The following is a 24,429-nucleotide window of genomic DNA, read 5'->3' as shown; positions in this document are numbered from 1 at the left end:
GTGTTACTTAGAAAAGTATTCTAGAGTGCTAAAAGGAGACACAGAAGAGCTTTGGGGCCAAGATTAAGGAAAATCCCAAAGGACCATATGGGGAAGAAGGGAGCCAGGGAATGAAGGGGTCCACAATCACCGTCAGCACAGGCGCACCACAAGTCTGTGTGCTTAGCCTCCTCCTCTACTCGCTTTATACGAATGACTGTGAGATTAAGTACAGCTCCAATGCAATATTTAAATTTGCTGACAACGCCACTGTTGTTGGTCAGATCGAAAGTGGTGACGTATCAGCATGTAGGAGAGATGTTGAAAATCTGGCTGAGCGGTGCCACAACAACAACCTCTCATCAAAAGTCAGCAAGACAAAGGAGCCAATTCCAGAGGTCCATGGTCCAGTTGTCATCGGGAGGATCAGAGGTGGAGAGGGTCCTGGTGTTATCATTTCAGAGGATCTGTACTGGGACTAGCTCGCAAGTGCAATTATGAAGAAAGCAAGAAACCTCTACTTTCTTAGAAGTTTGTGAAGATTCAGCATGGCATCTAAAACTCTGACAAACTTCTCTAGATGTCCGGTGGTGGGTATATTGACTGGTTGTATCATGGCCTGGTATGGAAACACTAACACCCTTTGTAAAGAAAAGCCCACTAGTCCACCACTGGTAAAGCCCTTCCCACCTTTGAGCACATCTGCATGGAGCACAGCATCCATTATCAAGGATTCCAACCACCCAGGCCACGCTGTCTTCTCACTGTTACCATCAGGAAGGAGATACAGGAACCTCAGGACCACATCACCAGGTTCAGGAACGGTTATTACCCTTCAACCATCAGGCTCTTAAACCACTGCGGATAACTTCACTCACCCCGTCACTGAACTGTTCCCACAATCTATGGACTCACTTTCATAAGGACATAAGAAATAGGAGCAGGAGTAGGCCATTCGGCCCATCGAGCCTGCCCCGCCATTCGATAAGATCATGGCTGATCTGTCCTTAAACTCAGCTCCATCTACCTGCCTTTTTCCCATAACCCTTAATTCCCTTACTATGTTAAAACCTATCTGTTTCTTAAATATATTTAAGTGAAGACGCCTCAAATGCTTCCCTGGGCAGAGAATTCCACAGATTCACCACTCTCTGGGAAAAAGTTTCTTCTCATCTCCATCCTACTCCCCTGAATCTTGAGGCAATATCCCCTGGTTCTAGTCTCATCTACCAATGGAAACAACTTTCCTACCTCTATCTTATCTATCCCTTTCAAAATTTTCTGTTTCTATAAGAATCCCTCTCATTCTTCTAATCTCCAGAGAGTATAGTCCCAGGCGACTCAATCTCTCCTCATAGGTTAACCCCTTCATCCCTGGAATCAACCTGGTGAATCTCCTCTGCGCTGCCAGTATATCCTTCCTCAAGTATGGAGACCAGAACTGCACACAGTACTCCAGGTGCGGCCTCACCAGTACCCTGTATAGTTGCAGCACAACCTCCCTGCTCTTGAATTCAATCCCTCTAGCAATGAAGGCCAACATTCTGTTTGCCTTCTTAATAACCTGTTGTACCTGCAAGCCAACTTTTTGCAATTCATGCACAAGCACTCCCAAGTCCCTCTGCACAACAGCATGCTGCAATATTTCACCATTTAAATAATAATCTGCTCTTCTATTATTCCTTCCAAAGTGGATGATCTCCCATTTACCAACTGTGTATTCCATCTGCCAGACCTTGGCCCACTCACTTAATCTATCTATATCCCTTTGCAGACTCTCCACATCCTCTGTACAATTTGCTTTTCTACTCAGTTTAGTGTTATCAGCAAATTTTGCTACGCTACACTCAGTCCCCTCTTCCAAATCATCAATGTAAATGGTAAACAGCTGCAGGCCCAGCACAGACCCCTGCGGCACCCCACTCACCACTGACCGCCAACCGGAGAAACACCCATTTATACCAACTCTCTGCCTTCTATTGGTTAGCCAATTCACTATCCATGCCAATACACTTCCTCGGATTCCATGCATCTGTATCTTATTTGTAAGTCTCTTGTGCAGCACCTTATCGAATGCCTTCTGGAAATCCAAGTATACGACATCCACCTGTTCCCCTCTATCCACTGCACCCGTTATGTCCTCAAAGAACTGCAGTAAGTTTGTCAAACAGGACCTGCCCTTTCTGAATCCGTGCTGCGTCTGTCTAATGGAACCACTCCTTTCTAAATGTTTCGCTATTTCTTTAATGACAGCTTCAAGCATTTTCCTGACTACAGATATTAAGCTTTCAAATTTACAGATTTCAAAGACGTTTCATTTATGTTCTCAATATTTATTGCTAATTTATTTATTGTTTTTTCTTTTTTTCCCCTCTTTCTGTTCTGTATTTGCACAGTTTGTCGTTTTCTCCTCCACATCAGTTGTTTGTCTGTCCTATTGGGCACGGTCTTTCATTGATTGCTTGTATTTACTGTGAATGCCCACAAGAAAATGAATGGCTTTTATATAGTGACAAACATGCACTTTGATAATAAATTTACTTTCGGTTTGAACTACTGAAGACTAGTGTTGCAAATGGCAGTCTGTGCCTGGAGACAGAGGATACTGATGAAGTTTTCAATGACTACATCTTATCTGCAGTTCGACAATAAGTGCAAGATCCAAACAAGGTAGATTATGAGGTCAAAGGTCCATCATATCATCCTAGGGAACCATTCAATCGTGTTTTAACAGCAGGGTAGAAGCTACCCTTCAGCCTGCTGGTACGTACTTTTGTATTTTTGTATCTTCTGCCTGATGGGAGAGGGCAGAAGAGAGAATGTCTGGTGTGGGTGGGGTCTTTGACTTTGCTGGTTGCTTTACTGAGGCAGCGAGAAATACAGATGGAGTCCATGTTTGGGGGGTGGGGTGGGCTGGTTGTTGTACTGGCTGAGCTGTGTCGATAACTCTCTGTGGTTTCTGGTGGTCAGGGGCAGAGCAGTTGCCATACCAAGCCTTGATACATCCAGATAGGATGTTTACTGTGGCGCATTGATAAAAATTGGTGAGGGTCAAAGGGGACTTGTCAGATTTCTTTAGCGTGTTGAGGAAGTAGAGGCGCTGCTGAGTGTCTTTGTGGTTGGACCAGAATAGTCTACTGGAAATGAAAGCTCTCAACCCTCTTGACCTCAGTACTGTTGTAGAGAGAAGCATGTGCACTGCATGTGCCTTTCCTGAAGCCAATGACACCGAGAAAAAGATGTCACCATGTCACTACGCTCGCTATGTCATTCCTGTACTCTGATCATCATTATTGGAGTACGGCCCACTACTGTGGTGTATCTGCAAACTGACGATAAAGCCCCTTAATGATAAAAGATAAAAACAAAGATGTGTTTTATCTGTCACATGCATATTGAAACATACAGTGAAATGCAACATTTGTATCAATGACCAACGTGGTCCAAGAATTTGTGCTGGGGGTCAGTCGCCAAGTATCTGGTCTAAACATAGCATGCCCATAACTTACTAACCCTACCAATCAGTATGTTGTTTTAATGTGAAAGGAAATCCACTCAGTGATGCAGAGAACATACAAACTCCTTACAAGCAGGGGCAGGAATCGAACCCTGATCGCTGGCAGTCTAAAGCATTACCCTAATCGCTACACTACCGTACAAAGATACTCAGGGCCTGCCGTGTCTCACGACTCTGCAATCTCTCAGCATTCTGACAACGTGGCTCTTTTCTGTTCCATTGTCAAAGTAGACAAATTCACACCTCCCAACATTGTCAGCCATTAGCGCTCGTGCAAATCATGGCTTCAACCGCCACAAAGCAAGAAGGGAAGGTGAAGGAGCTGATTTGCCATTAAGAATGAAACAGATATGTGTGGCTATTCTTAGCCCATGGTTAAATGAAGTGATGCGTGAACATAGTTTCAGAAGGGAACTTACGAAGGCCTCAGGCAGGTACAGGACTCCTAGTTCGTAAGAGCGGATCATCAGCTGAATGCCGTTTTTCTCCAGCATTCCCCAGGCAGCCTTGGAGAGGTTGGCGCTGAAGTTCAAAACAGAAGGACAGCTGTCAGTCAACACCAGCACTGAGCTCATTAGTAATTCACTGCAGAGCTTTATAGCACAGAAACAGGCCCTTCGGCCCAACTGGTCCATACTGACCAAGATTCTCAGAGCAATTCTCAAAATGCTGGAGGAACTCAGCAGGCCAGGCAGCATCTATGGAGGTAAATAAACAGTAGACATTTTAGGCCGAGGACCATCGTCAGCAAGGTGGGAGTGGCATTTTGGCCTAGTGACAATGAAGGACTTACGACATATTTCCCAGGAGGAGATGATCCCTAGCACTTTGTGCCCTTGTTCCTCTTGGTGTTACCGGTGGTGGGTCTGAGTAAGTGTGACTGCAGTAGCCTGGGTGAGTAACTGCAGAGCGTTTTGTAGACGGCACACAGTGCACAGGCTGCCAAATAAACAAGCCGATGAAAGGTCCTGGCACAAAACGTCAACTGCTTAATCCCCTCCATAGCTGCTGCCTGACTTGCTGAGTTCCTCCAGCATTTTGTGTGTGTTCCTCAAGATTTCCAGCATCTGTAGAATATCTTGTGTTTATGATAGTGTCAGAACCAAGTTATGAACAAAGCAAGGCTCTTGGCTGCAACAATTCGCAAGACGTGTTTTATTCAAATTCTCAGAACACCTGTTCAAAGCAAACATGATTGTAAGGCAAGTGAGTACAGAATCAAAGTGACAGACGTCTGTCAGTTCTCAAACGTCTTCTAAAGTTTGGCGCTCTCAGGGTGGAGGAGCAACAATTCATATCGTGTCTGGGTAACCTCCAACCAGACATCATGAAATTGAATTGTCTACCTTCTGGTAATTTCTCCCTCTCCCCCTTCTCTCTTTCCATTCCCCATTTTGGTTCCCTTTTTACCCTCCTCTTCTCCTCACATGACCATCACCTCACTCTCGAGCCCCTCCTCCTACCATTCCCCACCCTCACCTGGTCTCACCTATCACCTGTCAGCTTGTACTGCTCTTCCTCCCCCTTCCCTTCCAGTCCTGATGAAGGAGGTCAGCCCAAAACGTCAACTATTTGTTCCTCTCCATAGATGATGCCCGACCTTCTGAGTTCCTCCAGCGTTTTGTGTGTGTTGCTCTGGATTTCCAACATCTGCAGAACCTCTTGTGCAAATCATCTAACGCTGGTTGAACATTGAATGTTGGCCATGATATTGGGATGAACTTTACTGCTGTCCAGAATCTAAATCAGGTTATTTATATCTGACTTGTATGACAAGTACAGTCTTCCAACCAAGTGACATTAAGTTGATTGTGTTAGGAATTAACAAAACTTTACAAAGCAGGATTCTTGTGTACCCAATGGACATTGTGTTTCAGTCAGTCAGATACGTATGTAGTATCCCACCCATCTATTCACCATCCTCTTTGACATTCTACCATCAGGCAGGAGACTCCAATGTATAAAGACAAGAATGGTCAGCACGAGAAACAGTTTCTTCCCTCAGGCCATCAGGCTTCTGAACTCTGGACCACTTCATATTTGAAGCGTCACTGGATAATTTGTACTGTACCCTGCAAATTTTTAATACATGCATTTTATCTCTGAGCACTTCAATTTTAGATTTAATCCTTACTTTCCCAAGTTATTGCGTGTTACATGTACTACCGCACTTCACACCTGGACCGGAGAAACGTTGCCTTGTTTGGCGGAATACATGTACATAGTTAAGAGACAATAAAGTTGACTTGAACCAAGCAGGTTAGGAAGGGTCTTGGCCCAAAACGTTGACTGTTTATTCCCCTCCATAGGTGTAGCCTGACCTGCTGAGTTCCTCCGGCATCTGTAGAATCTCTTGTGTTTATGGCAGAAGTTAATGTCATGACATTTACTTTGCCAAATTGTGCAGTACTGAAGGAACCACAGATCCTGGGAGTTAATTACAACTTACATTAGCAGAATGATGATGTTGCAATTTCAACAGCACCATTCATTAGGAAGTCACATCAGAAACTGATACAACGTGTAATTACTCAGCTGTAAGGTGAATTAACAAAGAAAGCAGGACAAGATGAGGAGAAGTCGCATCGCCTGAAAAAAAAGGTGAAAAGAAAGCAAACTGCTGGAACAACCTGACGGATCAGGCAGCACCTGAGGAAGCAAAACGATGGTCGATGTTTCAGGTCGAGACCCTGTGTCAGGAAATCTAAGTTACTTTGAAAAGGGAACTGGATAAATATCTGACAGACTAAATTTAAAAACTGCAAATTTTCCCACTCTGGTTGATTCAGTATACAAAGAGTGTGAGAGGATGCAGAGGAGATTTACCAAGACGTGGCCTGGACTAGAGAGCACATCTTATCAGATAAGGTTGAATGAGCTAGGGGCTTTTCCTTTTGGAGTGAAAGAGGATGAGAGGTGACTTGATAGAGGTGTACAAGATGATATGAGGTATTGATAGAGTGGACAGCCAGAGACCCTTTTCCCCAAGGTGGTAACGGTTAATATGAGAGGGCATCATTTTAGGAAAATACAAGTGGGATGTCAGAGGGAGTTGTTTTTATTTTAACGTAGAGGGTGATGGGTTCATGGAGCACCCAGCCAGGGTGGTGGTCGAAGTGGATACATTTGGGACATTTAAGAATCTCTCTAAATAGACACGGGGATGAAATAAAAATGGAGTGAAAGGTTTAGAGTGATCTTGGAGTAGGTTAAAGGGCTGGCACAACACTACAGGGTCTGTACTGTGCTACACTGTTTTACGTTCTATGAAAGCAGTCAAAAGAATCAAAGACACTTCCCACCCCATACGTTCTCTATACTTCCCTCCCCCCACCCCCCCAATCAGGTTGAAGATACAAAAGGTTGAAAAGATACTCGACCAGACTCAAGGACAACTTCTGTCACGCTGTTATGACACTCTTGTACTATAAAGCTGAACTCTTGATCTCCATCTCATATAATTAAACTTGAACTCTCCTTGTGAAACTGTATCCACTGATGTAGATCCAAAGTCACGTAACATTAACTTTCAAAAAGTTGCCTGTAACTTTGGTACAAGTGCATGACACCTGTAACTACTTTTTTTCCCCCCTATCAACATGGGTAAGCATTTGAATCCAAATCCTTCCCTTAAATTAGTACTCTCTAAATGTAACACTTTGTTCTGCATTCTGTTATTGCTTTTCCCCGTACTACCTCGATGTACTTACATTTTGAAATTATCTGTACGGGTGGCTTGCAAAACGAAGTTTTTCACTGCAGCAGTAATAAACCAATTCCAATAACACATACAATCAGGTCCTCGTGGGTCAAGTTCTGGTAACTGGGCTCAGAATTAGAGTCCGGTTTATTGTCAATTACATACGCCCTGAAATCTGACTTTTTAAGACAGCAGAAAAAAAATGACTACAAGTTAAATCACTGTAAGTTACAATAAGAAATATTGAAAAATAAAGCAGTGCAAAAACAGAGCAACACAGTGAGGTATTGTTTATGGACTCATGGACCATTTAGAAAGGTCGATCACAAATCTAGAAATCGTAACCCGACAGCCGAAGCCTGAAGGCCCAGAGACTGTAGTTTTGTTGCTTGTTGTGTTCTCTGTTGTTCTGCTGAGCGTTGTGGGCACACTATGTTGGCACCGGAATGTGTGTGGGACACCTGCGGGCTGCCCACAGCACACCTTTAGTGTTGGCTGTTAACGCAAATTACGAATTTCACTGTATGTTTCGACGTACATGTGATAAATAAACCTAAATCTGAACCTGCATGCAAACCGAAGCAGTTACGGTTACACCCCCTCAAAGCAAACATACGCTAAAGTGACAACCAATAATCTTGGGCTTTAGACATTGGAATGGGACTTGAACTGAAGTCCTTCTGACTCCGAGGCAGAGTACTACCAACGGTTAGATATGTGTGCTACACTCAGAAGGCTCATCTGCAGGGAAAGAGCGTCACACACACTAAAGGCAGATAACAATCAGATCTAATAATCTCCAAAAGCCTATCACACCAGGAAGCTCGTAGATAGTGACAGAGTACAGCACCCTCATCACTTCTCTGAGATGAAATTGAAATAGGGAATCAAACTGAGGTGGGCTTTTCCCTCGACAACTGAATCACGATTGACACCCCGAACATTTAACGTGGAGCACTTCAGATCAGATTCCCATCAAAGCCATGCCTTACATACAAAATGAAGGCAGAAGGGATGGGTTGCTGGGAGGGGTGCAAGGGGCCTGTTTTGCTGTTATTTTCTGTTGCTATTGCCTGCGAACATTGTGGACGTGCTAAGCTGGTGCTGGAATGAGTGCTGACACTTGCAGGCTGTCCAGGCACATCGTTGGACGTTACAACCACCAGAAAATCTGCAGAAGCTGGAAATCCTACAAAAGGTAGTGGATTCAGCCCAGTACAACACCGGTAAAGCCCTCCCAACCTTTGAGCACATCTATATGAAACGTTGCCATAGAAAAACAGCATCCATCATCAAAGATCCTCACCACCCAGGCCGCGCTCTTTCCTTACTGATGCCATCAGGTAGAAGGTAGAAGAGCCTCAGGATTCACACCACCAGGTTCAAGAACAATTACTACCCCACAACCATCAGGCTCTTGAACAAAAGGGGTTAACGACATTCCTTTAAGGACTCTGTTATATTGTTATCTCATGCTCGGTTTTATTGCTATTTATTTATATCTGCATTTGTACGCAGTTTGTTTACAGTTAACAGTTCCTGATGTTTACAGTTACTGTCCTATAGATTTGCCTGCAGAAAAAGTATCTCAGGGTTGTACATGGTGACAAGTATGTACTCTGATAATAAATTTTACTTTGAACTTTGAACAAAGCAACATACGCAAAATGCTGGAGGAACTCAGCAGATCAGGCAGCATCTATGGAAAAGAGTAAACAGTTGACATTTCAGGCCGAGGCCCTTCATCAGGACTGGAGAAGGGCCTCGGCCCAAAACGTCAACTGTTTACTTACTCTTTTCCATGGATGTTGCCTGATCTGCTGAGTTCCTTCAGCATTTTGTGTGTTACATCCTTGGGTGTGCTGAATTTTAACAAACAACACACTTCTTTCTATATTTTGATGTACAGGTGATAAATAATTCATCTGATTTATTAATCTGACTTAAACTACCCCTCACAATCAATGTCTCAAGATACACAAGCAACACAGATATGACCTTCCCGGAGGCAGCTAGGTAACAAGCAAACTGGGTAACAACACATTCAACACACTCAAATTGCTGGAGGAACTCAACAGGTTGGGCAGCATCTATACAAATGAACATCAGTCAACATTTCAGGGCAAGACCTTTCTTCAGGACAACCCATCCCTCTCCTACGCAAGGATGAGCAGCCCAAACAAACCTTCGAACCTTGCCCAGGGGGTAGAGCCACTGCCTCACAGCATCAGACACCTGGCATCAAACCTGACTTCAGGTGCTGCCTATGTGGAGTCCGCAAGTTCCCTCAGTGACCATTTCAGATTCTACAGGGGCTCTGGTTTCTTCCTGCATTCTAAAGATGTTGGGGTTGGTTAGGTACACAAACACCTCTACCTCCTCAGAGGCTAAGGAAATTGGGCATGTCCCTGTTGCCGGTGGTACAGTAAGGTAGCAGTTGGCATAGTGCTTTACAGCACTAGTGATCGTAATTCAATTCTCACCACCAACTGTAAGGAGTTTGTACGTTCTCCCTGTGGACATGTGGGTTTGCTCCAAGTTCTCTGGTTTCCTCCCAAATTCCAAAGACGTACAATTAGGGTTAGTAAGTTGTGGGTATGCAACGATGGCACAGAAAGTATGGTGACACTTGCAGGCTGCCCCAACATATGGTCTGTGTTGGTTGTTAACACAAACATTGCATTTCTCTGCATGTTTCAAATGTGACAAAGGCGGCTGATCTTTAATCTTTAAATCTTGATCTTTGACATTCACTAACTTTTATAGAGGTACCGTAGAGAGCATCCTGTGATTCAGATGCTTCAAATGCTCACAAGAAACTGCAGAGTTGTGGACGCAGCCCAGTCCATCACACAAACCAGCCTTTGCCTCCAGCCCACTGACTCCATCTAGGCATCTTGCGACCTCAGGAAAGCATCTGACAAAAGCAAAGGACCCCACCCAAACCAGTTGTTCTCTCTTAACAGCCCCCCCACCTTTCATCAGGCAGAAAGTACAAAAGCTTGCAAGCACACATCACCAGGGTCAAGGACAGTTTCTATCCTGCTGTCATAAGACCCTTGTACAATAGAGATGAACTTTTGAAAGATGGACTCTTGATCTCTTAGTCTAACTCGCTCTGGCCCTTGCACCTCATTTGTCGGCACTTCTCTGCAAGTGTAAATGCAGCACTATTTTTCATTCATTTCTCTTTACTGCCTAGATGTACTCACTTTTGTAGAATCAGTATGGATGGTGTGCAAAACAAAGTTTTTCCACTGTATCAGAACAAATGATGCTAATAAACCAATTTACCAATTATCCTCTGTGTTGTCAAGTGGAAAAAAGAATCAAAGGAGAATTGAAGGAGAAATGAATGAGAAATTTCAGGGCTTCAGAGATGGCATGAGATTGTTGGGATTTGACTGCGCATAATAAGATAGTCAGAAACAGCAATCTAATAAATGAGAAGATAACTCAACTGTTGATTGAGCGTTAAATGTTGGTTCAGGCTCTGAGGGAGATTCCCCTGATGATTTTCGAAGCAAACTGAAGACATTGGGTCTTCCACAGAGTGGATGGTGTCAGCATGTTTTCTACAACACCATTAAGATGTGAGAACAGAATTAGGCCATTCGGTCCATCATGTCTGCTCTGCTATTCCATCACAATTGATTTATTATCCCTTTCAAACCTACTCTCGCAGTAACCTTGCTAATCAAGAAAATATCAACCTCCACTTTAAATATACCCAACGACAGAGACTCCACAGCTGACCGTGGCAACGAATTCCACAGATTCACAACCACCTGGCTAAAGAAATTCCTCCTCTTCTCTGTTCTAAGGGGATGTCTCTGTATTCCGCAGCTGTGCCCTCTGGTCAGAGATCCCTGTACAACAGGAAAGATCCTCTTCATACACACTCTATTTTGCCCTTTCAGTATTCGATAGGTTTCAATGAGACACCCCCCTCATTCTTCTAAACTCCAATGAGTAAAAGCCCAGAGCCATCAAACACTCCTCATAGCCTTTCACTCCCAGAATCATTCTTGTGACCCTGCTCTGCACCCTATCCAAGGCCAGCAAAACCTTTCTTTGACATGCGGCTCAAAACTGCTCAACATACCTCACATGTAGTCTGACCAATGACCAATACAGTGGGGTTTGCATTAAGCAAACATCGGGGGAGGGTTCTCGGATTGGGGTAGATAGCTTCAGGTAAGGGCCAGACAGAGACCAAAGTTCTTTTTTTAAACTTAGGTGGTCATGAACCTTTTGACTGGTCCAGCACAGAGAGCTGTAGTTCTGAAGCATAATGCATCAGAAGTTGAGCTGCATTGATCCTTGGAAGAGAGAAGTGAGGCAGGAAAGTGGAGACCAGTCTGCTGGAGGAATTCAGTGGGTTGAGCAGCATCTGTGGGGCTTTGAGAGGGGCTGGGGGAGGATTTCTTGATGCATCGGGGGTTGAGGATGGAGAGGGAAGATAGTCGGAATAAAGAGCAGAGAGGACTGGTGAGACAGGGACCGGAAAGTGAGTGGTGGACTGAGAGGGTGAAGGATGATGGGCAGATGGCAGTGAGCGGAGAGGTCAACTGCATAACTCCTCTGCAAGGGAGTACCCCTGTCAGAGTGGCACCCCAGCCACACTCCAGTATCAGCATGTTGTCGTGTGGTGTGTGTAAGCCCACTACTTGTTGATCAATGATTAAAGAGAAAAGTACTGATCCCCAAACGACACCGATATTAGTGGAGCTTACCACTTCTTGTTAATAACCAAACTAGATGGCATAATTAAGGATCAAAGATTAGCTTTATCTGTACAGATGTACATTGAAGCATACAGTGAAATAAGTCGTTTGGCATCCAACCAAATCAGTGAGGACTGTGCTGGGCAAGTGTTACCACGCTTCTGGCATGCCCACAACCCATGAACCCGAACAATTTGGAACATGGGAGGAAACCAGAGCGCTCGGAGAAAACCCATGTGGCCAGAGGGAGAACGTACAAACTCCTTACAGACGGTGGCAGGAACTGAGCCCTGTTTGTTGGTACTGTGAAGTTTATGCTCTCGTTCAGCCTGCCTATGCTACCTTGCCACCTATACTAATAGGGCATACATTTAATGTGAGAGGGGTTAAGTGCAAAGGAGATGTGTGGGGCAAGATTTTTTTTAAACACACACAGAGAGGAGGATGTCTGGAATGCACCCCCAAGAGTGGTGGCGGAAGTAAATACAAGACATTAATACATTTAATATAATACATTTAATTAGTCTGGCACAACATTGTGGGCCAAAACTTCTATTCCTGTGTTATACTGTTCCATGTTCACACAGCACAAAAACAGGAACTTCTTCCCACCAAGAACTACTTATCTTTACCTTTCTCCACCACTTGACCCCCTATGCATCTAAGCCTTACCAACCGATGTACACTAAACCATCTCTCACCTTGTGACAAGAAACCACGCGAGCTCCTCAAAATCAGGCGAAACCCTCATGTACGTCTTGATGTGGGGCAAGGCGCGACTTCGACCTGTGACCTCCGCAGACCACCGGCTGTGGGGAAACACGCAAAGGTCAAGAAGCAAAGAATGGAAGATGAAGACAAGACCAGGTTCATCGCTGGCTGGGGAAGCACTCACAACTTGCATTTATCATTTTGTGTGTCCAGCACAAAGCAGCGGCAGAAGAAAAATCATTGCAGGAACTACCCACCCTGCAAACTGCCTTTTCCACAAAAGCTCCTTCTGAAAAGCGTTATAGGGCTATTAAATCAAAACCTCATGCCATCTTAAAAATTCTTCCCCCAGGCAGTTAATCTGAAGAACTTCTCTAATCAAGCTGTACAACTTTATAACCCTATCTCAGCAACGGAACCCTCCAGACCTCCTCTGGCACTGTCATGGACTTGTGTCAATTCTGGGAAAGAGGGCTTGTCTCCTTTTCTCTGTCTGTCTGTCCATGTCTCTCTCCCCCCCCCCTCACTCCCCATGTCCTTGTCTCTCTCCATCTCTCACACTCCCCATGTCCTTGTCTCCCTCTATCTCTCTCACACACCCCATATCCTTGTGTGTCTCTCTCTCCCTCTCTGATTCACTGTGTAATTTCCTGCACACAGTGCAAGGAAGAACGAAATAATTGTTACTCTGGATCTGATGCAGCACAGAAAGAAACATAATCATAACTTAAGAACACAATAAATATAAATACATAGGATATACACAGATTGATGTCTATAAAATGACACAAGGCACAGGAGTGTCTGTACATATGGTGACTGACGGGAAATGATAAAATAGTGGTGTCTTGAGGTGTGGAGGTGGGGTTAGTAGGTGAAGGTGTTGATCAGCCTTGCTGCTTGGAGAAAATAACTGTTTTGAGTCTGGTTGTCCTGGCGTAGATGGTATGTAGCCTCCTTCCTGATTGGAGTAGGATACACAGTCTGTGAGCAGGATGGGTGGGATCCTTCATGATATTGCTGGCCATTTCCCAGCACCAATGTAAAGAGGTGTGCGCGTTCTCCTGGAGTCGATTACAGGTGTCCCCCGCTTTTCGAACGCTCACTTTACGAAACCTCACTGTTACAAAAGACTTACATTAGTACCCTGTTTTCGCTAACAGCAGGTGTTTTCACCGTTACGAAAAAAGCAGCACGCAAAAAAAATCAGCGCGTGATAAAAGGCAGCGCGCGCCCCGAACAGCCGCTCTCCCCCAGATTCGGAACTGCATTCTTGCCGGCATTGCTTAAACACATATCTGTGAGCAGCCATTTGCAAGATGAGTTCTATGGTATCGGAAAAGCCTAAAAGAGCTCGTAAGGGTGTTACACTTAGTGTAAAATTAGACATAATTAAGCGTTTTGATCGTGGTGAACGAAGTAAGGACTAAGTGAGTTTGGCTTGTGGAAGCTGCCGAAGATGATGTTGAAGACGTTTTGGCATCCCATGACCAAGAACTGATAGATGAAGAACTGATGCAATTGGAAGAGGAAAAGATAACAATCGAAATCGAATGAGGAATGATAAAGTACGACTTTAATTTTGAAAGGGTACGTCGGTTTAGGGGATATTTGAGTGCTTACAAAGATCTGTATGATGGAAAAATGCGCGAGGCTCAGCAGTCAAGCAAGCCTTCCACATCAGCCACAGCAGACGACGAACTTCGACCTTCAACATTGAGGTGAGCAGTCATAGGAGAAGATGAGCTGCCTGCTCTAATGGAAACAGACGATGAGATGACACCCCAGTGTCCCACCACCCCAACACCCAGGCCGCAGATAGATACCGATTCGCGGAGAATGCAGCGGTAGCCGGGAGACACACAGCACATCTTTAAGAAAAAAGCCAAAATAAACATGCTAATTAATTAGGTACCGCCCGGCACGTAATTGTCGGCCCAGATCAGAGGTGATGCAATCGGCAATGATCTGGGCTGACATTTATGTGCCGGGCGGCACCTAATTAATTAGCATGTTTATTTCGGTTTTTTTCTTAAAGATGTGCTGTGTGCCTCCCAGCTACCGCTGCATGCTTCGCGGATCAGTATCGGTTCGCTGCCCAGAGGGTGGGGGCCACTGCACCACCCAAACTCCGACGACTCAGTCTAACACACCACCATCAGTATGCTCTGCATTTTCCCAATTCCCTAAGTGATACTACACTGTACATACATTATTTATACTTTATATCGGCTGTGTATTTTTATGTTATTTGGTATGATTTGGCAGCTTCATAGCTTAAAGGTTACTGGAGAGCACTTGCGCCGTGTTTTTGCCAACGGCGCTTGCGTGAGATTTTTCGCTATGGAGAACAGTTCAGGCAATGATCGTGGAAAAGTATTTCTACTTTATATGAGCTGTGTATTTATCATATCATTCCTGCTTTTACTATATGTTACTGTTATTTTAGGTTTTATGTGTTATTTGGCATGATTTGGTAGGTTATTTTTGGGTTTGCGAATGCTCACAAAATTTTCCCATATAAATAAATGGTAATTGCTTCTTCACTTTACGACATACGGGCTTACGAACCGTTTCATAGGAACGCTCTACCCTCAGGGGAAACCTGTACCATCTCCTTTGTCTTGCTGACATTGAGAAAGAGGTTTTTTCCTGGCACCAGGCCTTGAGCTCTTCCGCCTCCTCTCTATAGGCCTGTGGTGATGAGCCCCACCTCTGTTGTGTCAACAGCAAACTTGACAATGTGATTACTCGGGTGTTCGGCCGTGCAGTCACGTGTGAGCAGAGTGTATCACCATTGGGCTCAACACACAGCCCTGGGGGGCACCTGTGAGGAGGATGAGGATGGAGGAGCAGTTTGATCCTGACCATGAGTTCTGCTCATTAGAAAGTCAAATATGCAGTTGCACAGTGGTGTACTTAGACCGAGGAGTCGTTCACCAAGGTCTGTGGAACAATAGTGTTGAATGCTGAGCTGAAATCTGGAAACAAGCATTCTGACATAATTGTCCTTGTTTTCTAGGTGTCAGTGCCAGGTGCATGACAGAGGCTATGGCATCTATTGTAGAGTGGTTCTGTCTGTAAGTATATTAGTGAGTGTCCAGTGTGGCAGGAATAACATTGTATTGCATGCCTCAAAACATACAGAGAAGTTGTTTAGAACGTCAGGGGGCATCATGATGCTGTTTTTCCTTGCATAGTCAGTAATCCTCGTGAAGTCCAGCCACATACACCAGGGATCATTATTGGACAGGTGCCCCTGAATTTTTTTTTGTGTGTAGGCAGCCTTTGCCCTCTTGATACACAAGATGAAGTTTCCCTTGGCTGGCTCTGAGAACTTTTCTGCCATCAGATTTAAAGGCAGCATCTGGGCTTTCAGTAGGGAGTGCACACTCCAGTGTTCAGCCAGAGCTTCTGGTTGAGTCACAAGATGACTGTTCTTGAGGTACCAGTGTCATCTACACACCTACTGATGTAGCCGGTGACAGATGAGGCACATTCCTCAAGGTCTGTGTGCTCTCTACTTGTGGGGGCCTCCTTGAACATCTGCCATTTAGTCCATTCAAAACAATCCTGGACCATAAAGATTGCCTCATTAGGCCACACAGTGATGGTCCTCTGGACTGGTTTCTCCATTTTCAGCAGCGGTCAGTAGGCTGGGATTAACACGATGTAGATGTGGTCAGAGAGGCCAAGATGAGGGCGTGGGATGGCTTTGTAAGTATCACATCAGTTTATATAAACATGGTCCAGTCTGTTTGTTTCTCTGGTGGCCATGGTGACGTCTTGGTGGAATTTGGGTGAAATGTCCTGCAGGTTCATGTGATTGAAGTCTCCTGCAATTATGAAGAAAACGGCCAAATGCTTGGTTTGTAGAGAGATGATGATGATGTCAAATTCTCCAGGTTCATCCTTGGCATTTGCATTCTGTGTCTGTGCCTGTCTCTCTCTTTTAATTTGCTCTCATTTACCTTTCTCTTGCTCGCTTGCTCTCGCTCTTTATGGTGTCTTTCACAATTTATATTCTGTACCTACAGGCCTGCGAGACTACTGCAGGTTTTCCATTCTACTACACCTCACCATACAATGCACATGGCAGTAAGCTCGACTTGAGCTTGTGGAAAACGAGCAACAAGACTGCGGCCATGCAGCAACTAGACCCAGGAGTCAGTACTTGATCCATTGTACCAGGTCCGCCATTCAATGGGATCATAGCTGTTCTTGCACCTCAGCTCAGCTCCATTTCCCTACACTAACCTCAGGTCCATCATTTCTCTTAATATCCTTTTCTTAGACTCAGAGCACTACTGCACAGAAACAAGTCCTTCAGCCCATCTAGTCCAAGCCACACACACAAAATGCTGGAGGAACTCAGCAGGCCAGGCAGCATCTATGGAAAAGAGAAGAGTCGACGTTTCGGGCTGAGACTCTTCAGCAGGACTGGAGAAAAGAAGATGAGGAGTTGAGTTAAAGGTGGGGCAAGGGGAGGGGGAAACACAAGGTGATTGGTGAAACTGGGAGGGGAAGGGGTGAAGTAAAGGGCTGGGAAGTTGATTGGTGAGAGAGATATAGGGCTGGAGAAGGAGGAATTTGATTGAAGAGGACAGAAAGCCACGGAAGGAGGGGGAGTACCACAGGAAGGCGATGGGTGGGGAAGGAGACAACATCAGAGAGGGAAAAGGGGATGGAAAATGGTGAAGGAGGGGGAAGCATTACTGGAAGTTTGAGAAATCGATGTTCATGCCATCAGGTTGGAGGCTACTCAAGCAGAATACAAGGTGTTGCTCCTCCAACCTAAGTGTGGACTCATCACAACAATGGAGGATAGACATATCGGAATGGGAATGGGAAGTGGAATTAAAATAGGTGGCCACTGGGAGATCCCACTTTTTCTGGTGGACAGAGTGCAGGTGCTCGGCTAGTCCATGCTAGTTTTGTCTTCTCCCTAGTCCCATCTGCCTGTACTCTCCAAATCACGTACTTGTCCAAATTTCTCTTGCGTGTTGAAATTGAACCCACATCCGTCACTTCTGCTGGCAGCTCGTTCCACACCTGCACCACCCTGAGTCAAAATGTTCCCCTTAAGATATTTCACCTTTCACCATTAACCTATAACCTCCAATTCTAGTCTCACGCAACTTCAGTGAAAAAGCTTGCTTGCATTTACTCTATCTGTATCCCTCAATTCTGTGTACCTCTATCAACCCTCCCCTCAATCTTCTACGCTCTTGAGAATAAAGTCCTAACCTATTCAACCTATTGCTATAACTCAGGTCCTCAAGACCCAGCAACATCTTTGTAAACTTCCTCTGTACTCTTTCAATCTTGTTGATACCTTTCCTGTAGGTAGGTGACCAGAACTGCAGAAAATACTCCAAATTAGGCCTTACAAACAAACATCAACATAACATCCAACTCTTGAGCTCAATAATTTGATTTATGAAAGCCAATGTGCCAAAAGCTCTCTTTACGACCCTATCCATCTCGATCTGTATTCCAGGATTCTTCTGTTCTACCACACTCCTCAGTGCCCTACTGTTCAATGTGCAAGTCCTACACTGATTTTCCCCTCACAAAGTGCAACACCTCACACTTGTCTACAATAAATTCCATCTGGTATTTTTCAACCCATTTTCCCAGATGGTCCTGATCCCACTGCAAGCTTTGATTGTCTTCCTTGCTGTCCAATGCACCCCCCAACCTTGGTGTCATCCGCAAATTTGCTGATCCAGTTAACCATGTCATCATCCAGATCGTTGATAAATGACAAACAACAACAGGCCCAGCACCGATCCCTGCAGCACTCCACTAGTCGCAAGCCTCCAGAGACAACCATCTACTGCTACTCTCTGGCTTCTCTTGAAAAGCCAATGTTGAATTCAATTTACTACCTCATCCTGAATGTCAAGTGATTAAATCTTCTGGACCAACATCCCATGTGGGATTTTGTCAAAGGCTTTGCTAAAGTCCATGAAGAACACATCCATTGCCTGTCCTTCATCCACTTTCCTGGCAACCTCCTCAACACTTTAATACTTTATAGTATATACACTATACACTATATATATATATATATACACTATAACACTTTATAGGATTGTATTGCTTTATGACTGTGACTCTACAAAGCTCTTTTCATGTATCATGCATCAATTTTGTCTTCCACATTAAGACATTTCATATAATCTAAAACACGACAATTATGGATGTTTCTATCCACTCCGCAGGTTGAATATTTTGCTGTTTTTTCAGTTCCTCTATGCCTTAACTCATGCATACATAAAAAGGCTGAAAACTTGTGGTAAAAAAATCAAACGAGCTACAGGTCCCGACACCACTTGTGTGAAATCTATTTACTCACTAACAAAGGGTGAAATGGTAGCGAAGGTCGGAGGTCACCTACCAAAGGAATGAGGTCAGCCAGGGTTGCTTCTGAGCGGTGTCGATGGCATATGGCAGAGAACCCCCACCTGTTGAAGGAAACAGGATCTGTTAGCAGTGGCACCCTTCCACAGGTCTTAACGATAGAGGAACAGGAAATAAAGCATAAACAATGTACGGTATACAAGGTTTTGTGCAAGAAACCTTCCGGCATCCCAGCTTCCCTCCACATTCCAAAGACAGACAGGTTAGTAGGTTAATTGGTCACATGGTGTAACTGGGCGGCCTGGGCTTGTTGGGCCAGAAGGGCCTGTATTTCTATATAAATTAAAACTGTGCCTACGATTTTTGAAGGAACCTGATTTATTCCCAGGCATTTGATACTATTAGCTCTGAAGTATTAAATGACCAGCTGTCTGAGTGCTACATAAGGCTGTAAGACAAAGGAGCAGAATTAAGCTATTTGGCCCATTGAGTCTGCCCCACCATTCCATCTTGGCCGATTTATTATCCCTTTCAACCCCATTCTCCTGCCTTCTCCCCGTAGCCTTTGATACCCTTGCTATTCAGGAACCTATCTCCTCCACTTTAAATATACCCAATGACTTGGCCTCCACAGCTAACTGTGGCAATGAATTCTGCAGATTCACCACCCTCTGGCTAAAGAAATTCCACCTCATCTCCATTCTAAAGAGATGTCCCTCTGTTCTGACACTCGATATACAGTATCTGAAAGAAAGTACATTTACAGTGATAGAATGCCTAATTAAGTTTCACTGAAACCTCTAACACAAATTAATTCTTAAACTGCAATAACTCCTAGTTTACACGGGAAAAATGGACATTCAAATCTTTCCAAATGTTCAGTTTTTTTTATTTTAAAAGTTTTTTTTTCTTTTAGGAGTTTTCAAAATGCTCACCAGCATGAATAAGAATGAATTTAAAATTCAATCCCAAATCCTCCTAAATTCATTTGACAAAAAAATCCCTTTTTGTCCAGACTTTCAATCAACTGTCCTTTGGGATACTTTACCATATTGGCAGCAATTTGTTTTCATATATTTCTATCTCACTCGTCCATTTAAACCCATGGCATCAACAGCGTCTCTCAAGAGTGAATTTATCAATTACTCTTCTGCTCTCTCACATACTTCAGCAAAGTAGCCGGCATAATCAAAGACCCTACCCACCTTGGAGATTCTCTCTGGTCCCCTCTCCCATCAGGTGAGGTGGTATATTGGTGAGGATCATCAGGAATATCCTCACCCCTTTGAGGAAGTAGAGGAGCTGGTGAGTTTTCTCAACTGTGGTTGGACCAGGACAAGTTCTAGGTGGCACCTACACCAGTGAACTTGAAGCTCTCAACCATCTCTACCTCAGCACCAGTGATACAGACAAGAGCGTGTTGCTCACCGTGCTTCCTGTAGTCAATGACAGCTCTTTCGTGTCCATACAGCGCAATATCTAAAGACTGAATCTATGTGGAAACGGTCAGCAGATTCAAGTTAACAGCTTAGAGGATCTATCCTGGGCCCAACACTTCGATGCAATTGTGAAGAAGGTGTGTCATTACAAGTCTGACAAAATCTGACACGTCACCAAAGACTCCAGCAAATTTCTACACATGTACGGGGGACAGCATCCAGACTTGCTGCATCACAGCCTGGCATGGAAGGGCCAACGTGCAGGTTGAAAGAGGGTGCAGATGGTTTTCCACTCACCCAGTTCCATCACGGGCAAAACCTTCCCAACTATCGAGGACATCTTCAAAAAGCCATGCCTCCCATCACTAGGGACCCTCATCACCCGTAAAGTGCCCTCTTTTTATTATTAGTATCAGGGAGGAGGTACAGGAGTCTGAAGACTCACACTCAACATTTTAGGAACAGCTTCTTTCCCTCCGCCATCAGATTTCTGAATGATCCTTGGACACTATTCCTCCTTTGCACTACTTATTTATTTAGATGAGGCAAATAGATTAGGGAGATTTAAGGGTCTCTTAGATAGGCACATTTAGAGACACAGCACAGCAGCAAGCTCAACAAACCTGCAACACCCCATTACACCCGTGTGCCCAATTAACGTACTAACCCGTAGGCCTTTGGACTGTGGGAGGGGACCAGAGTACCCAGAGGAACTCATGGCAATGGGGACAGCGGTGGAATGAACCCGGGTCACTGGTGGCTGTACCAGCGCTGCACTTCCCTCCATACTACCATACCACCCCATTTCATTCACATAGATGCAAGGAAAATGGAGAGTTATGTGGGAGGAGGGTTATATTGATCTTGAAAGGTCACTGCAACATTGTGGATCGAGAGGTCTGTACTAGTCTATCCTCTGTGTTCAATTTATTTATTGTAACAGTAATTTTAATGTCTGCACTGTACTGCTGACATAAGACAACAAATTTCATGACATACACCAAGTGGCCACTTTATTAGGTACACCTGCTGGTTAATGCAAATATCTAATCAGCCCGTCGCATGGCAGCAACTCAGTGCATTAAAGCATGCAGACATGGTCCAGACTTTCAGTTGTTGATCAGTGCAAACATCAGAATGGGGAAGAAATGTGATTCAAGTGTGTTTGACTGTGGAGTGATTGTTGGTGCCAGATGGGTGGTTTGAGTATCTCAGAAACTGTGATCTCCTGGGATTTTCAGGCACAACAATCTCTAGGATTTACAGAGAATGGTGTAAAACCATAAAACATCCAAAACGCCTTATTACTGAGAGAGGTCAGAGGAGAATAACCAGACCGCTTCAAGCTGACAGGAAAGTGACAGCAACTCAAATAACCACACATTGCAACAGTGGTGTGCAGAAGAGCATCTCTGAATGCACAACATTGAAGTGGCTGGGTACGGCAGCAGCAGACCATGAAGATACGGACGCTCCCAGCACATCTTTACGTCGTATGGGTTGTCAACACAAGTGACGCGTTACCCTGGATGTTTCAATGTATGTGTGACAACTAAACAAATGTGAAATCAGAGAAGTTAAATGAAGAATGGGAGAAGGAGATTTATGTTGAGACTAGCGTGAATCACTTGGGCTGACAATCTGGTTTGCATTGCTGTCCATTCTGTGTAACTGACCTATAACTGATCAGCTTTTTCTTATGTTCATCACTCACCAGGTAAAAGAGACAGTGACTTCCTGAGTGTCATTAAATCAGTAATCTAGTAAAGGGTAGCGACTTTACCCTTAGTGTTGCAATACCATTGTTAACCACTTGTCCTTGCTAGCTATTGAAGGGTACTCCTCCACATAAACTATCACAACATCAAAAGCATCTGAGTTAAACATGACCAAGAACGAATGCTTTCTAATCATAATCTTTGGGTAGTTAAGAAAGCTAAGATGGTAATGGTTGCTTTAGTAATGTGTTTCTGTGCCATCTAGAGACATTGAGATAGACAAAACCGAAAGAGTTTGGCTGGAACGACAGCTTAGTGGTTAGCGGAACTCAATTATAACAGCAGCGGCCTGGGTTCAATTCTGCCACTGTCTATAAGGAGTTTGCATATTCTGCCCATGACCACCTAGGTTTCCTCCCACATTCCAAAGTCGTATGGGATGATTGGTCAGACGAGTGTAAATGGGCAGAATGGGCTTGTTGGGCTGGAACAGCTTGTTTCTGTACTGTATCTCTAAATATAGAAAATACTCAACAGATCAGGCAGTGGTTATGGAGAGTGAGAAGTTTGTTACTGTTATGGAGGGATAACCATACAGCAGAACCAGCCAATGGTGATACAAACAGGAAAAGCAAGATGCCTGCAATTGTTGATGATTGTAATTGTCCCTTAGGCAACATTGTGCCCTCAGGGAAGATGGAGCACAGTTCCTCATGTCTGTGTTAGGCTTGCCTGGAATAGTGTAGGAGCTACAGCCACATAGGTCAAAGTGCGATAGTGAATTACGGTGCCAGGGAGCACAGAGAATATGCAAAAAAGGCCTGTTTTCTTGAGCCATATTTTGTGGCCTAAACAAATTACTCTGAAGATGGTATTCAAAATGAGAAAGTGGTGGTCATACTGAGTCATGGAGAAAGGAGTGACATATTGTGAAATAAATTAAATACAAATCTATTCTGTACAGTACGTAAAACTGTCAGGAGCAGCTCTCAATACCTTGGTTTAAGTTGCATCAGGCATTATCTACCTGCTGGGAATATATTTTGTCGTTTTTAGTTAGTAAACCTCCTTTGATGTTTGAATGGCCTGAATTATTACACAGAGAAATGCCATGGGCACAAAAACAAATGCTGGAAATCCGAAATAAAAATGATCAACAGGTCAAGCAGCACCTGTGGAGGTGAAGCAGAGTTAACTGACTTTCAAGACATGTCATTGGCCTGAAATGTTAATCTTGTTTCTCTCTCCATAGAGATTAAGAAAGGTTCTACAGATTTAATCTGGAAGAAATGAAATATAGGAGACATGGCGTAAAGTATGAAAGAATTCAGATCGCAGGATAAATAACCAATCAAATGTGAGGCTTCTTAACACTGTATTAGAGAATCTGCTGGGCAGTAATGCAGGACATGAATGATCTTAAAAATATGTACACTATTGTACTATTGTAACATTATCATTGAACCAATTGCATTAAAATGATCTATCTTCCCCCATTCTCAAGGGCAGAAACTCAATCCCTTCCAAGAGAAGCAATTTCAATGCCTGCATTTTGAATGACAAGCCTCCCAGTTGTGGTCCATGTCTACTAGTTTGTGATTGTCCCAATAGTGAAAACATCTCAACATCTACCCTCATAAACACAAGAAAATCTGCAGATGCTGGAAATCCAAGCAACACACACAGGAGGCTGGAGGAACTCAGCAGGCCAGGCAGCATCTATGGAAAAGAGTAAACAGTCAATGTTTTGGGCTGTGACCCTTCATCCAACACTTTGTGTATGTTGCCCAACATCTACCATGTCAAGCTCCTTTAGGAGCTTGTATGTTTGAATAAGAAAACCCTTCATTCTTCCAAATTTCAAGGAACAGAGATCCAATCTGCCTAGCCTCTTTTAATAGGACTTTCCTCTCATCCCAGCAGCTAGTCTGTTTAATCTGCTTTGAACTGTCCCTAAAGCAACTGTATACTTTTTCAGGTAAAGGTCCAAAATGATGTGCAATATTCCAGATATGGGCCACACCAGCATCCTTTAAAACTGTAACGAAACTTCCTTATTCCTAAACATGAAACAATAAGGGCCAATAAGTTGTTTGTCTTCTTAACTGCGGTTGAATATACCTGCTTGTTTTGTAATTCATGCACTAGAACAATAAATCCCTTTGAATTTCACTCGTTTGCTATCTCCCTCCATTTGGATAATAATCCACCTTTTGATTCTTCATACCACACTTTCCTATATTAACCTCCATTTTCTAGGTTTTTCCCAACC

General features: G+C 44.0%; 1 protein-coding gene across 6 annotated transcripts in view; it reads right to left on the bottom strand.

Moving 5' to 3' along the window:
- Window positions 1-24,429, bottom strand: part of tdp1 (tyrosyl-DNA phosphodiesterase 1) — a 110,360-nt gene that overhangs the window by 32,684 nt on the left and 53,247 nt on the right. For 4 of the 6 annotated variants that reach the window (XM_063044892.1, XM_063044916.1, XM_063044909.1 and 1 more), the window contains exons 12-15: window positions 23,790-23,876; window positions 19,038-19,104; window positions 12,625-12,732; window positions 3,916-4,018 (exon numbers count right to left, since the gene is read on the bottom strand). In XM_063044892.1, coding sequence (XP_062900962.1) covers window positions 3,916-4,018; window positions 12,625-12,732; window positions 19,038-19,104; window positions 23,790-23,876 — 365 coding nt within the window. The remainder of the gene's footprint in view (window positions 1-3,915; window positions 4,019-12,624; window positions 12,733-19,037; window positions 19,105-23,789; window positions 23,877-24,429) is intronic. The other 2 variants (XR_010017534.1, XM_063044922.1) reach the window with 2 other exon arrangements.

This window comes from Mobula hypostoma, chromosome 1 (assembly GCF_963921235.1).
Source record: "Mobula hypostoma chromosome 1, sMobHyp1.1, whole genome shotgun sequence".
Classification (NCBI taxonomy): Eukaryota; Metazoa; Chordata; class Chondrichthyes; order Myliobatiformes; family Myliobatidae; genus Mobula; species Mobula hypostoma.
This window is presented reverse-complemented; position numbering and strand designations above follow the sequence as displayed.